Raw genomic sequence first — 16,802 nt, forward strand, 5'->3', positions numbered from 1 at the left:
AAGTTTCCTCTATAATAGAATAGATCATGTTTGTCAGGCTGAATGTATATGAATTTGAAGAATTTCCAAAATTATGGATTTCGTAAAGCTCTAAAAAAATCGTGCGAGAGGCAATTCGGGATAGCATTCTTTCATTTGATATCCTTTAACAAATTGAATACTCCAAGGAAGATTGTTTTATGATTTCATCTATTTACAAATGGTATATCTATTTGTATCAGAATTCATTTAGTCGCATCTGCTCCTCCTCTTTCTCCTTTTGCTCTTTTGCCTTTAGAGCTGCATGGAAGGCCTCAAATCCGGGCCATTCCATATAATGTAATATCGGATCCAGAGGCAGCACATAGAGCAGGGCGTACATTTCATCCAGGTCGCGCAGACAATCGAATGGCCGATGATTGCCTTCAGCCTTATAAATGGAGTAGATCGATCTGCCCAATTCTGTATACTCGGCCAATTCAGCTTCATACTGGTCCTTGGAGGTCAGTGCAATGAAGCAGACGCGTGGCATGTGCATGTGCTGGGCTACCATGCCGAAGACGTCGAACATGCACATTGCGAAATCCTGGTCTTCATACAAATCGCTTGGAAAGCCAATTTCGTGCACCATCAGGCAATCTAAGTTATCCAAATTTAGGTTCTTCTTGGTGTCGGCCATGAGCTGTTCCTTCAAGTCAATCAACTTCTGGAAGAGGCCCTTCGCAACAAATGAGGGCAGAAAAACCCTACAAAGGAATTCGATTAGTTTGTCTAGTAAATGGGCTAACATTTCTTTCTTTCTCATTTTTTTTTTTTACCAGGAATGCCAAGCTTCAGTCATCCACTCAAGTAGGGCCACGGCTTCAATCCGGGTTTCACTCTCGTTCATCATCATCACGGAGCACTCGTTGCGTAAGATATGCCTACAATAATCCGTATATATACCCTTCATTTCCGCCAACTCATGCAGACCCAGTCCCTCATATACGATGCTCTGTAGAAATGAATTCTCCCACATAAACTCAATAACGATGCCGTAATGCCTGTATACAATTCGGTTAGGACTCTGTCTTGGATAGTGTATACGCACTGAAGTCTACTTGCTTGAAGTTAATGTCTGTTATGGGCTTGCCCTCCCATACATCCCATTTGATATCGTATTGCAATGGGCGTTCATCATCCATGCTTCTCAACTCTAAATCACTTTTAATTTAGCGTAAACACAAAATTTCGTTTTAATACAAAACAATTTACACATATGGGTGTACAATAATTGACAGGAATAAGCAAAAATATTTAGTTTCTAACGTAAAATAATGTTTGAGCAGTTCAATTATTGATGGAAATATGTATACCCTGTAATTCAATCGATAAACATATTTATTCATTATCCGCAGTAGCTAGATCACCATTTAACTGACACGCCCATCACAAATCAGCAAAATATAATTTTCTGCAATAAAAAAATGAGTCGGGGCTTAAGTTTATAGTTTAAACAAAGATTTCGGCTTGGCATTCGACTTGTAAACTTGCTTTTCCATGTCCACGAAGTCTGCTTAAGCTGAAGCTTATCATATATTTTCAATTTCAAAGAAAAATGTTTGGATTATGAATTTATACTTTATTTATAGTTACTTTATATAAAGAGAATTGAGCTTGATGCTTTGGTACTGGAGCTCGCTCAATCGATCGATTGCATATCCAATTTTGCAATTGGAATAAACTTAATTCCGTTTTCTCTTTAGATTTTACTACCACTGAGATCGGCTGAGGATCAACATAAAGAGTCGGACATGGATACAGTGCAGGTGATGTTGATAAGATATGTGAGAAAAGTCTCCCAATTTAAGGAAACCCTAATTATACATAAGGCGGGTAAGCTTTATTAGCCCATGCCAAATGTAGCATATATATTTAAAATATTCAGAGACCGCCTTTAATTTTAGCTTAAAACTTTTCTATGAATTTGACTTAAATATAAAACGAATTAGTAGCGCAATGAAGGCAATTATTCAACGGGATGCAAATATAAATGCGAAAAATGGTATTTAATTATCGCTGTAGACCTTAATCCAGACAACTTTCTGACAGCGGTAAGCAACTTTTGCCGTTCAACATTTTGAATAAATTTGCATTTCACTTGAGCTGGTGAGTTGGCTGCCAGCAAGCGCGAGCAGCGGCAGCAATAAAAATAAAAGAAAACAACAATAATAAAAGGCAATTGAAAACTTTTGCATAAGTCGCAACAAGCTAACTTCATTTAACCGAAGCGGAAGTTGCTTAACATTCGCTCCCCTACCCCCTACCCGCCTACCCCGACCCAGCTGCAACCCCAGCGAAACTGAAGATCTAGGACCAAGTCAAGGAGCTGTCTGCCACAGCCTGGCCGCCCATCCTGTCTGCTCCAAGTGGCTCCAAGCCACTCGAAAACCACACGACGCACTCCCAACGAGTCGCCGCACAAAATTGAAGTTTAATTTGTTTTTACAGGCGCGATTAACACATGACTTGTGTATTTGGGGCACTGCAATGGGACCCATAAATGTTAGACTAGCATTAAAAATGCTAACAACCAAAGCGACTTTTAAATTACGGAATATTTCCGCGAATTTCGATAGAGTTTCAACCAGAATTCCAAATTTGGGGTCTCAAATTAAAGACGCTCGCCGAATAAGACCAAATACCAATACACCATGCTTACCGTCTGTTTATTAAAAAACTTCAAGTTGGAGCATAATTTGTTTCGATTTCCACACTGCCCTGGCATAAAAGCTGTATTTTCTCCTAGATAAACCCTGCATTATATACAAATGCGTAGACCAACCTTTTTGTATTCAAGTAGCTGAAAAGCACTTTAATTCGCGGATTATTCGGCATTTAGAAGTAAATAAACAAACAATGCGGTTCCTTGTGCTGCAAAGGATAACAAGGGCAACAAATGGCGGAAGAGCTCGATGTATGGAGATGGAGAATTGGTAAATCGAGATCCTTTGGCGTTTCGCTCAAACATTTCAATAACGCGCTTGTTTTGAATTACTTTGTGCGGCTGCTATTGTTGAACCCTTTGTTTATTTGTTTGGTACGCGACACACACAGAAAGAGAGAGGGAGAGAGAGAGAGAGAGAGGGAGAGAGAGACAGACAGCTGCATACACCTTGCGGCTGGCGGCAAGTGCAGCCATTTCCACGTCCACAGACGCATCCCAATTCGGGTCCAGCCAGACAGGCTGCATGTGGCACAGCCATTTACAATCAAGAAACGTTTCCGCTTTGCATTTCATTGCGCGTTTTCGATTTTAAATAAAACCACGACAAGCGACGCGGCTGCAAGTCATGGGCGGCAAACAGGGGACGAGTGGGGAAGGGGCGTGGTTTGGGGGTAGTTATGGCAGCTTTTGGCTGGCATTGGGAATGCGCAGGTGTCACTGAAAAACAGCCAACGACCGTTAAACGATTTTCGAATGAATTCAAAAATTCGCGATTGTTTTAAGCACAAGTGTGGGCTGTTTGGGCTCGGGTTGGGTTAGCCCCGGATTTGTGACGTTGCCTTGTGGCCCTTTTGGGCACATGACGGGGGCAGGTGAAATGTTGCGCGTGTAAACAATTTGGCGGATTAAATGTTGCCCAAATGAGACGTTTTTATGCCACATCATAAACTGTGACGCACGAGTTTCTAATCCGTTACATGATATAATTCGCGAAATTCCATTAAATTTGCTTACGAATTTTGAAAATTTCAGCTCGGCAGAAATTACCTGATTTTTCTGAAACATAACTGTTTAATTATAGATACTTGTACAATGGAAAGAAAATTGTGGAAAAATAAACAAAAGAAAGTAAGAAAACTAATATGCATATGTGGCAAATGTTGAAAAATTTAGTTCAAATTTATATTTGATATTTTCGAAATTAATTTTTTATAGTAATTGATTTCATATATTTTTCAGAATTTATATACTAGCAAATCCTAAAAAGCCTAACCTAAAATCGAGAATAAAGATGTTTTCAAGCATAAGCAAAATTCAAAAGGCCAAATCTAAAAGCTATGCACATAGAGCTCATATTTCTAGCTATGTTTTGTGCTAATATTTGGCTAGAAAATTTGGATATTTTTCAAGTTTTTGGTCAAGTTACAGTCGAAAGGCATGATATAGCTACAAGAAATTGTACAGCAAAAAGTTGAAATTGATTGAATTCCTTGAAAACTCTCACGTGACCAAAGGCAAATGTCAAAATTAAATTATTTCTTTACAATATTGAATTTATCAGCAGGCACGAGACAAGACCGATACGTGTTCGGAATAGACATGCCCGCACAGCACGGCCCCCAGCCCAGCGCAGACCCTCTCCCGGGCTGACACTTTGCCATTAAAAGTGTCGCTTGTATTTAAATATCCAATTGACGGTCTGATACGGCTTGGTCTGGGCATCAGGCGCGAGCCTGAGCTAGTCAGGAGGCAGCTGTTGGAAACATTTAAGAATGCGTCGAATGGCGTTTGCTTTGACATTGCCCCAAATTCGGTTATCCCAAGTTCCAGTTGCCAATTGGTTGTGTGTGTGTGTGTGGGTGTGTGTGTTGCCCTGTAAATGACACCCGAAGTGCTTTGAATTTTAAAATCCGGCTATGCCACGGCGGGGGCAAGGTCTATGTGTAAGGTGTTTAAGACGTGTTTCAATTTTCGAATTTTGATGCGTAGCCGGGCGAGGGTGGATCGCCGCCATGGATATGATTGCAATATATCCATTATTATTAACATACCTTTGCAGCGTATTTGTTTTTGGGTATTTATTCAAATTGAGACATTAGACAAATTAAATTTACACCTATTTCATTTGATTGTTATCGCTTGTATACCCACTTAATTATGCCATTCCGCCCAAGGATGCTCGTCTATGTGTCATTTGCATTTTTTAATGCACATTCGCGTTTGCCGTTATTGCGGCAAGCCCAGGCAATTATAGGAAAATGATACATGCCAGTCTAATAGGGGAATATGAAACCCTCAAAGATAAGCATCAACTTTGCCCCACTCACATACTGTTGAGGTCTTCTCAGCTACTGTGCGCCATTTCAGGGCCAAGCACGTGACAGTCGTACGCTTCCAAGGAAAAGTCAGTTAAATATAAAAGTAAGAAGCTATTGAATGTATAATTCAAGGATAAAAGTAAAACAAGAGCGGTCTGATATATTGACAGACATCAAATCTTATTCTCATCTAGGCTGCAAATCAAACAATTGATTCCGGTAGGTTCAAACCCACACCTTGCCTTTAAGTTCGGTTCATAAACCTGGTTTGCGGTTCGTTTTGATGCGTCTCTTTTCTTACAATTTTCCATTAACTAATGCAAATGATTTCGAGTTTAAATCAAATCATTAGTTAATTTTTCTTATTTAATGTGACTCGGTTTAAGGTAAGTTCAAGTTTTGGTTAGGGGCTTGGTTCTGCTCTTCCCTATCCAAATTTATCCTGTTTAATGTTCGTTTAATGATAATGACCTAGATTCTTAAGTCAGGGATATTTTATATACCATATTATATTATATTTTTATGTTATCCATTTTTTCCTTTTCATTTTCTAAAATCTAAATCATATAGTCTATACTCTATTATATTCTAATGCATATTTCCAAGATCTAATTCTTTGATCATGAAGTGTAATAATAATTTACATCTACCTGAGAAAGGCATATGAAAATGAAGAGGCGTATGAAAATGAAGTAAAAATCTTCACAACCAGCAATAACGTGCTTAATATCAGAATATTTAAAAGAACATTTCAGCCTTTGACATTTTGACTTCGCGTAGAATCAATAGTTGTCTAGATGCCTGGTTGGATAATAGAAATGAGTGAAAAGAGTTGCGCTCATTTGTGACACGCGATACTCGAATAAAACGGAAATGGCAAATCAAATACTCAAAGCGAAAAAAGGGCGCTGAGCCAAAGAAGCGCAAATCAGTTACAACTATGGACAGTTATCTCAGCGGGTCATCTGTTCACGAAAGGACAATTATGAGTGGACATGCTAATTTGTGCGTGGCCCGGCAAGGACAGCCGGGCCAAAGGGACAGGCACGCGCCAAAGCAGAATACCTCAATATTTGTGGATGGAACGTGATTTGGCGCATTTGCCATGGCAAGGACCGCGCCCAGCAAGCGCTAAGACAGCGCCGCGCCCAGGACAGGACGGTGAATCCTTTCCCTACACACACACACACGCACTTGATTAGCCAGCGTGTGCTGCTTTGCCTAAAAGTATGCAAAATGTTTTGTTCACGCTGCACAAACAGGCGCTTGAGCTGTGCTCAACTGAACATGGAGGACACGAAGCGTAACCGCTGAGCACGCAAAGGGTTAATTAATTAAATGCGCTTTGTGCTGTGTTGATATATAAAAAACAAAAATATACAGGTAAATGCGCTGCCAACAAGCAGACACAGGTAAATCTATATACAACTCTATATATGTATCTAGATACGGCCACAATCTGCTGCTGCACACGGCGACTGACTCCGCCCAGCTTGTGGCCACACCCACATTGCATTCGCCTCGTGCCCCAAACCCGGTGGTTGTCAGCGTCTTTGATGTAAGCTTCGTAAAGTCTCAAGAAAATGCCTCGAGCTGTCGTTTTGTAATTTCCAGCCACAATTTTCCGACTTTTGCCCCACACAAAAATAAGTTGAAAAGCGTTCAGTTTAACGCTTCAATTGCCTTTAACTCGAATACTCGGCAACTCCGTCCTGCACGTAGCCGCACTTGTATCTATTTATAAGGGAATACTCGAAACAGCGCCCTGGGTGTGTCTGTGTCGTCGCCCAATACGTTTTTGCCTATACCCTGTACTTAGAAAATGGTTGAAGAGGACTATCGAAAGTTGTGAAGGCGCATCTTTAACAGGTAAAAGTTTGCAATCCACTTATTTAAGGTCCTTATTTAAGGTCCACTTCTTTATATATTTCTTTAGATATTTATCCGAATTACGATAGATTTGTGTAAAGTTTTTCTCAGTTTATGATGGAGAGCTCGTTTCTGATATACTGCTCCGATTTGATCTCTGAAGCACTGGAATCAATTGGCATATACAAATAAAAGCTAATTACAAATTTAGAAGAAACTTGATAAAATTGAAATTTAAGAACTCTGTATAGATAACTTCTAGACAGAACGGAAACTGTCAGTCCTGCTTGCAGGATATCTATGCGACTAACCCAACCAGCTGGAGTCAATTTGAATGGCAGATAAATAAAGAAGCTAAAAGTAGACGCTGACATGACGTCAATTCCAGGCACTTGGCTGTTAATTAGAAGCTCATTTTCAATTAATCAAAACGCCAAAAGAAGCGCCAATAACATGCCTTACAACAGTTAACGACATCGCGTGTGCTGTCCTCCAAAATTGTTGCAGCCCATCTAGGGCAGGGGCACGCCCCTGTCGCCTCCTTAGTCGAGCAATGTCAACGCCAATTGATTGCCACAGGACATTAATAATTCAGAAGGATCGCTGAGCGGTTGATTTGAATTGGAGTCGAATGTGGCGCATCTCATTTTATTCGTGTTAGCCGCTCACTGAATAATTCGAGACCCGCTGCGAAAATTGCTCGGGGACCGGCAAGTGGAGCATCATCAACAGCCTATCCACTTGGCATTAACGGCGCTTAGCTGCGGCAGCTGCCACAGGTAGCGCACACCTATAAACATTAACTTGTCAATAAAGGTAATTCATTATGTCGCTCTCGAATGCCTCCGGGGAACGGCTCCGTGGCTAAAGCGAATTGTCTGGCCGTTAAGCCAAAAGCCGCAGTACCTCAGCTAACAGCTTTTGCTCTGCATCCTGTATCCGTACTTGTTTATGTATATGTATCTGTATATGTATCTGTATCTTTTCAGCTGCTGCGCATTTGACATTCCACACTCAACTTTTCGGCTGACGGCTGCTCCATCGATGAACAATAAAATATTCCTCTGATGGGCAATAAAAAGCTTATTGCTTATCGTTGGCTCTGCTGACAAAAACGCGACGATTTCGTGGAATTTAAGGGATATTCCATTTTACAGTAGATGGGACAATAGAAGCCCGCTTGTAAGTTTCACTCTTTGAAAAGTCTATTTCAATCTCAATTGGGAATTTAATATGATTATTGTTATTATTATTGTTTTTATACCATCAACCCATTAGAAATGGGCGAAAGGGGCAAATGTATGTAACAGGCAAAAGGATCGTACGGATCCCTACTATCAAATGGCATTCAAACAAATTATAAATCGGTCGGTTCAAAAAAGTTATTGACCAAAAACCGATTCGTTTGTAAAGTTCAGCTGTTTTGATGATTTTTTTGAGTATCTCGGCCAAATAATGTCTAATTACATCACGTTTTGTCTACTTTTTGAACGACTTTTTTTAATATATTAAATATTATTTATTTCAGGTAAATACAGTTACAACTTGACAAAAGGGAGGACAGAAGGAAAAAAACTGGAAAAGACCAGACAAGCTTTATCTTGGGCAACGCCGAATAATACCCGCGAAGTGTAGATACATGAAATAAGAACTAAATATTCAAATGCTGTAAAACATATATTTGTTTAAATAACTATATAAATAATAATTAAGCAATGAAAATACGATGTTATGAAACAAAATAAATACATTGAAAAATAAATCAATTCTGATGTTTTTTTTTTGTGAGGAATTTTTTGGGCAGTTAAGGTGAGTAATTCGAAAGAGTCGACATAGCTTCGCAGTTGATCTGCGCGAGATTATGTCGTTAGAAAACAACTTTCGGGTAAAAAACGTCTGATTTTCGATTTCTTTTCAAAAATTAAAAACTTTTGCCCAAATAATCCCCAACTTCTTTCAAACTCTTTTACTCAAATTTGAAATGCTAAATGAATAGCAATCCTTTTAGAACTACGATGCTCCTGATATCAATTGCAAATAGCAACGAGTACACAGACAAATATCTACTTACGGAGTATCTTGTATCTGTATCTATAACATGCTTGACTGTGTGTTTGTGCCTGGCAGCGGTGGCCAATGCGGTGACCAGAGACACGGACATGTCCATGGATACTCGACAGAGCTCCTGCTGCTGCTGTTGCTGCTGCTGCCGCCTGCTACTCGCGTGACACGTCAGATCAATTTTTCGAAATATATTTTCTATGAAATTTATTTGCCTGTCATTAGAGTTTGGCAAAACGTGCTTTGGTCGCATTTGCAAGTGCTCCGCTGGGGGCAATGGCTAAAACAGCAGCCGCAGCCAAAAGCCAAACGGAGTCCGAGTCGGAGCCAATAGGTTTTGAATGTGGTCGCAGCGCTGTGACAAGCCATACGTGAGCGCAAATGCTGCAGCAAACTGTTGGGTTTGGGGTTTGGGAGGGGGCGAATACGAATTTTTCTTTTTGCGTATCTGACGGATACGTGTAGAGCGCGCGCTCTACGGTGCGCACGTGTGTTTTATGAAAATTGCGTTTCAATTGACAAAAAAGGCGCGAGCCATGAGTTTGAAGCGAAACAGAAAACATAAAATATGGCAATTTATGGCGAAAACTCTTTTCAGCTTTATGTGTGCGCCTCAATCTACCCATCATGAATATTACGCTGATGAAATTGTTTTCATTTCGACTCAATTTTCGTGGTTGGCCCAACGCGTGTCGACGGGTGGTCCCCGATTGCGCGTCTCCCGTATCCGGTTGTTGCTTCAGCCCGGCCCGTCCCGGCCCGGCCCGGCCAGGCCTGGCAGTCAGGATATTTATTATTTTATTAGCGGCGTGTGTTCACCCATTCCCCGAATTATCTACGCTGGGTGTGGCGCAATTTTTACGGCCACTCTCTCGCTCTCGCTTAACCCTTTCCGGCTGTCTATTTTGGCCAAAAAGCGACCTGGCCAGGCTGTTATGATAATTAAGTAATGGCTCCGTACACACTCACAGCCACATGTCCACTTCCTACACCAGCTCGCTGTGCCGGCCGCTTGTCCTTAAGTGCTGCCCACTCGAGCGTCACTCTTCATGCGAACGGGATTCACATTCATGGACATGGAACTGGGCCTGCCTACGGCTTGCAAAGTCCTTCCTAAGGTCCTTCCGCCTGTCTGTCTGTTGGTTTGTTTGTTTGTTTGTTTGTTTGTTTGTTTGCTTCTCGTGTTGGTTTTCGAATTGAGTTAGCACTGTTTTTGTTGTTGTTGTTATTGGCATGAATAATTACTGGAAAAATCGTAACTCTGTTGCACATGCATAATGCATGTCGTCGGTCAACACATGCTCACATCCAATAAAATAGTTCAAGGCATAAAACTAGTACTTTATGTAAGTGTTCCTTAAGCACTTCTGTTAAACGATACTTCCATAGATCCTGGTCAAACAATACTCAATACTTCTGCTTAAAGTATATTCAATCTGAACTGTATAAGTGCCCCAGCCAGAACAACGAATATGCGGGATCGAAGTCCCCGGAAGGACACAGTAGACAGTACTATTGGTATATTACCTATATAACATGCTATAATAATTGAAATTGTTACACAACGAAAGCATACTTAAATATTCTCCCGGCCTTGTCATCGCGTATCTTTGATTTCAAACACATTTTCTATTCTTTAAGTTGTTGGAATTTGCACGCAACAAATTCAGGTCTTTCTTTTTAACTAAGCAGCTTTATCATGAGGCTACATAATTGACAAGAAGATACAGAAGATGTTGCCTTGCTTAAAGTATTGAACAATTTGGAAAGAAGCCAGTACTTAACTTTAACTTTTAAATAACTTTAACGCATCTGTAGTATATGGCAATTGAAATTCAAGGCAAACCAAAGATAATATGCTTAAAAGTCTCCATTTGTTGTGCCCAAAGGCATTTGGATGCAATAAACTAGAGATATGTGTTTCAGTTATTAACTTGAATAGTATATTACCATTTCCTGCCCTGTGATATCGTTCATTGTGCGAGTAGTTGAATGGGTTGCCTAACAAACGATTTGTTAAAAGATTTCATTTATGGTTTTATGCTCACATGCCACTTAACAACTACCAACAATCGCAGATAAAAGGCAAAGAACCAAAACAGGCCCGATAAAATGAGCCCCAAAATCAATTGGAATCGGCACGTCAGGTGACAATTTTAGTCATGGACTCTGAACTGTTCCGATTGGAGGCAATTCGGTTAGGTTAGCCTGTTATCTGCATAGCTTAGCAGTTATCGTAAGCTAGCCCGGGTTTTATCATCATATCTGAACGTGAAGCGTTTACTTTCGTTTCGTTTCGTTTTGTTTTTTATTTTTTGTGGGGGGCAAAAGTTCAGTGCGCGGCACGGAGCCCACAAAAGGCCTTCCTAATTGCGCACTAAATTAGCTGCAAGAAAAAAGAAAAAGAAGAAAAACAAAGAAACAAAAAATAAAAATTATAATATGAAACCAGCCCAATGAATGAAGCGAAACATGAAATGTGCCGCCAATCAAAAAGGCGCACATTAAAATTAACCACAAAATTGCCGAAAAAGAAATGAATTGAACAAATGAATAAATAAATGGGCTCTGCTCAACTGGTTGACTGCGTTTACGAGTCACTTTAACTGCTGCTCCTACTGCTACTGCTGCTCTTACTGCTACTGCTGTCTTTGGGCCCGCCTCTTGTGTCAAAACTGCGGCTGCTGATTTCAATTTTGTGCAGACGAAGCAAAACAATTGAAATCCCACTCAATAAGAATTATGACCAAAATACGCTAAATATCTCAAATAAATTGATCAGCTGAGCTCCTTGTTGAAGCGGGCTGTAAAAAGAATTATGCCATGCAGATATTTACTTTTTATTTCGACTCTAAGAAATGTATTGAAAGTAATATAATAATCTAATAAACTAGGGAGTTCCGGTAGATATAGAGAGTCAAGCATTATACATTTTTCGATACATGCATTGCTTAAATCTAATATTTAAGTATGATCTTTACACTGAACATTTGGAATACATATTCTTATATATAATTTTGTTCCGATAATATCGATAGATATCATAATTGATACGCACAGTCGAGTAATATTTAATTTTCTTTGAAGAAGCGGAAGACGCATTACCTTTGCCTAAACGCCGCAGTTATCAGTGTATGTGTTTTATTAAGAATATATGTATGTGCATGTCTATATAGGTATAGGAAAGGGATCGCTCATCTATCAAGAAAGGCTTCAATTCTGAAGCACGCCTCGTTTTATGGAATTTCGGATGCGGCTTGGCTTTGGTTTCAATGCCGACCTCATCATCCGTATTGACGTTCAATGGCACCCACACCCAACCAGCCTCGTTCTGTGGGGACTGTTCCGAGCTTCATAAGCGCGCAATGTTATTGAGACTGGCTGGCGATCAATTTAAATTAAGCCGAAGATTTTGTTTTAATTAAAAATCTTCAAATACGCTTAATGACAATTAATTGGTCAACATCATCGGCTCTCGATCGCCAGGGGACCAGGCGGTCTCTCCTAACTTTCCATTTTCACAATTTACACTCTGGAGATTGCAGCGTCATTCCGGCTGATCGAGGATCGTTCCGACTGCCAGATGGCCACCAGTCACGCAACCGCCATAAAGCGCACCACACGCTCGGCGCGACTCGGCTCACATATTGGGCGAGCGGCTGGTTGCATGAGGTTATTGTGGGCATGCCGGGAGGCTCATTTCAAAACGTTTCATTTCAATTGAAACAAATCAAACTGAAAAGTGACGAGATACACCCACGCAACGCCTTCGATTATGTTTCGTCTCATCGAGCCGATTCAATGATACAATATATAAAAATCACTCGATCTATCAATGTGTAGAATTAACGATTGCTTCTGGCGTATCTTTCAGCACAGTCTGTAGCTGCAGGAAATTCTGGAATGTAGTTGATATAAGTAGGTGTAGAAAGAGTCAAGCCTGGCTAAAATGTTCCCTTTTAAATTATTTTCTTTCTTCCTTCATAAGAGAATGTAGAGAGCGCATTTTCTTTTAGGTATGTAAATATCATTTAATGTCATAATTTATATCATTTTTAGTCAATTACTTGAAGAGGCCAGAACATTTTTATTTTCCTTTTCCAGCTATTTTTTCTGCAACATTTTTCTGTCAAATTAATAAATAGCTGCTGAACAAAGTTCTCCGTTTCCTAGCTTTAACAAGGTATTTAATTGACCTATTATGACACATACGCGTAGCTTGAATAAATTCCAGATGATATGCCGTACCGTAATACGGAAACGGTATATCCCAAAGGTATTTCCGAGTAGGGTAAACATTACTAACCTCGTTACTTAACCGCAACAGCTTATTATAAAGTTTACGACTTTGAAGCATACAACCAGCCAAAGGACAAGCCAATTGGGCGTGAATTCAAATGATGGTCAGCAAAATGACGTTAATAACTAGTTAGGGTAAGCCTCTTGGTGGGAGGGTGAGAAAGTGGGGGCAGTTGAACTAAATAATCTGTGAACTTTACAATGAAACAACACAGTAGAAACTGAGCTCGTGGCCAGCTGACGACCCAGTCCCCAAAGGCAACACAACTGATGGACGACTGATGACATAATATGCAAATAATGCAAACACATACACAGGTAAAAACACACACACACACACACGCACACACACACACACATGTGGTGCTGCACTATATAGTTTTTAGCTTGATTTCTTCAGGGAATTTCTCTGCATGCCAGCTGACAAAATGAACGACTATAACACTTAGAGAAGTGTTCGTGTGTGTGTGTGTGTCTGTGTGTGTGTGTGTATTTACCTGTGCAGCTCGTTTATCTTTTGGAACTCGGACTTGGTAATTTAGTTAATTACTTTAACATGTAACTGGCACCGTTCTGAAAGGTGCGGAGCTTCCTTCTAATCGCCGCCTCTGACAGCTGAATATGTCAGCGGGTTGCGTATTAGGTGCCAGCTCTTTTTTGCATTCGCTGTAATTAAAATAATTACCCCTTCCGCTTAACCCAGTTTCGCATGGCAACCCGCCCGCCTCCCCCGGGCGCTGCTCAATTTGTTGCATTTGGTCGTCCATTAGCCCGCATTGTCTTCAGTCACAGTTGTGGCACACAGAACGAGAGTGTGGCGCGGTTGCGTGCCTCATTGCCCCCGCAGCCAACCCTCTACCCTTGCCTACCCTGGCCCAGGCATTGTTATTATTTTGTCACATGTGAACTGAGGCGTAAGCGAAGCGATTACAAAAGGGTGCCCAGCAGCAGCAGCAGCAGAGGCAGCGGGCGGGGCAGTAGCCAGGATTCGCGGCATGGCTTGCTTTCCAGGATGCGGCATCAATCGGCTCTGTTTGCATACATATGTAGCTGAAATGCTGCTTGCGGCGCTGATTGTTCCTTTTGTTGAGCCGCCGCTGAAATCGAGACTTACCCTTTGATCCCATCGCTAATATACGCCTACCCAGCCATCGACCCAATTGTGTGTTGGCTGATCGAACATTATCCCATAATTATAGGGCTTCCGTATGTTGCGGGCATTTGGCTTTTGGGCGCACGTGCGCCTGCCTCGCCGCCCCCCGCACACAATATTTATGCAACAATTTAACCGCAAAATTTATTCATGATTTTCAAAATTGTTTTCAAGCCGAGAACCCTTTTCCGTTCACCGGCATAGCGTCATATGTCGTTTATGTTGTGGCCAATTTTCAGATTAACCGATTTATATTTACATTAAACGGTTTCAATGCCGACCAAGTGGATTTTTGCTGTAGAAATTGGAGAGCGAAATGCTTAACGACAATGTAATAAAAATCCAATAAATAAACGTATTCTTTTTAAGATCTTAACAGCCATCAGATGATCAGAAATATTATTGTACACACTCTGAAAACAAAACAATAAAAATATGAAATAATATCTGAATATATATATATATATATATATATATAAATGAAGTTTAAATGTGATGTACCTGTTGCGGGAAATCGAATGTATGCTATATATACTATAAATATATATAAATGTTTCCAAGGCAAGAATACTTTTGAATTAGGTCTAATAGACATTTTTCAATCCTCCTCAAAAGTATTTTCCGCTTGCACAAGCCCCACTATAGCTAGGCTTAATTCGAACCGTTTTAAATAACAATTGTAAAAACAAATATACTTTATTCTGATCAGATAGATATACTTCATTCAGTCTGAAATGCATCTGTCAATGCGTCACATTATTCGTCTCAAATTATGATACCCTCTGCCGCTCCGAATGACTCCACAATTTGTGCATTGTGCTCTCAATTGGCATCGCGATATTACTGTTTGCTCGGAAATACGATAAAATGCTTGAAAAAATAAAACAGTTAAGAACAATTAAGAATTTGAAATCATGCAAAAGTTCGAAAATGTCAAACTTCGAAGCGTGAGAAATATTTTTGCAGTGAATCAAAACCAGAGAAGGAGAAGATATTTTTACAATTAAAAATGCGGTTAAAGTTGGAATTGTGGGAAGCAGCAAGCGGAAAATACACTGAAAAAATAGACTCAAAGGAATTAATAAGAAAAAAAATCTATTTATAATTATTTATCATTGAAGTAGGTTTGTAATATGTTCAGAGTATCCTTTAGCTATTTTTGAGGAATATCTAACGAAAACTGAAATATATAGAAACTCAAATATTAACCACATTTTCGGATAACGTACAATACAAAATGAAACCTGGAAAAGCACACGATTCTTACTTCTTGACCTAAAGTATCTTTGTTAGGAAGCAAAGTATCTATCAGATACATAATATTGCAGGATATAAAAAAAAACGAAAATATTCTTCGTTCCTTAAGAAGTACGCAATATTCTTGAATAGAGCTAAAGATACAATATCTTCTGGTTGCAGATACAAAATCAAGCCAGAACAAATACAAATAAGTTCACAACTCGACTTGGCTGCTTTTGGTTTGGCAGTGTAAAAACCACAAATCGTTTCAGACATGCGATTTTTTTTGCACTCTATCAATTGCGAAGACTCCAAAGAGGCACAGCAACGGCTCGGTCCGGTCCGGCCCGGTCCGGAACGCAATGTATCCGTTGGATGCGCTGTGGGCGCGATATGGCCATGTCACCCTTTTCATTAGGCTCCATTAACAGTGTTGGGGGATTAATTGAATTTAATTGATTTGCCAAAGCAGACTAAATTGGCCACACTGTCTAGATTCCAAGCGAGGCGCTGCAACAGATACAGTCACAGACACAGATCCATGAGATACATTACAGCAACACAGCTCGACTCGACTCGACTCGATGCTGTCTACCGCTAGCTAAAGCTGGAAATGGCCGTTCGCCTCGGCTCGCCTGCTGACTGGTTGGCTGGCTGGCTGACTGGCTGGGATAAATTAATGAGAGTACATGGAATGGATTCTACTTTGGGCGACATTGCCTCGGAATCATTTGATCATCTAACAGTGCTTGCAAATACATTTGAGTACACATGAACTCTTATATACTTATATGTATTACGGACCTACCATATGACATCATCAGCCGCATTTGTGCGGGTCTTTGGGTACTGGCTGTGGCTCGTTTAATTGCATGATGAGCCGCCGCTCACAGCTTGAGATCTCTGCTCCCATGTATGGGTGTGAATTTCTCTCTGTCCGTGTCCCTAATGATTGGCCCCAACGGGGGCGGCTGCTGTGGGCGTGGGATCTAGAGCTTCCACTGCAACTGGCGACTTTTCAACTAACCGACTGACACTTTTGACAATGGAACTGCTTAATTACATAGATTACCATCATCGCAGTCGTTGTTGTTGTTGTTGTTGTTGTTGTATCTGCATTGGACAATTATGCGCTATGCCCAACTGTTTCTAAATATAGCTGCAAATTAACAAATGG

The 16,802-nt window shown here is 40.4% G+C and overlaps 1 protein-coding gene and 1 long non-coding RNA gene across 3 annotated transcripts; one reads left to right on the forward strand and one right to left on the reverse strand.

The window, feature by feature from the left end:
- Window positions 1-172: 172 nt before the first annotated feature.
- Window positions 173-1,265, reverse strand: LOC6627651 (uncharacterized). Of its 2 annotated transcripts, none has more exons than XM_002052466.4 (3): window positions 1,084-1,265; window positions 798-1,022; window positions 173-725 (listed from the first exon to the last, which is right to left on the reverse strand). In XM_002052466.4, the coding sequence occupies exons 1-3, from the start codon at window positions 1,161-1,163 to the stop codon at window positions 218-220; spliced, it is 813 nt and encodes a 270-aa protein (XP_002052502.1). In that variant the 5' UTR covers window positions 1,164-1,265; the 3' UTR covers window positions 173-217. The 2 variants fall into 2 exon arrangements, with proteins under 2 accessions (XP_002052502.1, XP_070065124.1); XM_070209023.1 differs by having other exon boundaries at window positions 1,080-1,258.
- A 5,676-nt stretch (window positions 1,266-6,941) lies between these two features.
- Window positions 6,942-8,600, forward strand: LOC116651693 (uncharacterized). Its single transcript, XR_004304728.2, has 3 exons — window positions 6,942-7,689; window positions 7,863-8,055; window positions 8,402-8,600. It is a non-coding gene; the product is annotated as an uncharacterized lncRNA (long non-coding RNA).
- Window positions 8,601-16,802: the final 8,202 nt, after the last annotated feature.

This window comes from Drosophila virilis, chromosome 4, assembly GCF_030788295.1.
Source record: "Drosophila virilis strain 15010-1051.87 chromosome 4, Dvir_AGI_RSII-ME, whole genome shotgun sequence".
Lineage (NCBI taxonomy): Eukaryota > Metazoa > Arthropoda > Insecta > Diptera > Drosophilidae > Drosophila > Drosophila virilis.

What these genes read in the sequence shown, in the direction of transcription:
- LOC6627651 (XM_002052466.4), bottom strand. Translation starts at nt 1,163, where the DNA reads ATGGATGATGAACGCCCATTGCAATACGATATCAAATGGGATGTATGG. An exon ending in ATAACAGACATTAACTTCAA is followed by an intron (nt 1,023 to 1,083) that starts GCAAGTAGACTT and finishes AATTGTATACAG; the next exon opens with GCATTACGGCATCGTTATTG. An exon ending in ACTGAAGCTTGGCATTCCTG is followed by an intron (nt 726 to 797) that starts GTAAAAAAAAAA and finishes ATTCCTTTGTAG; the next exon opens with GGTTTTTCTGCCCTCATTTG.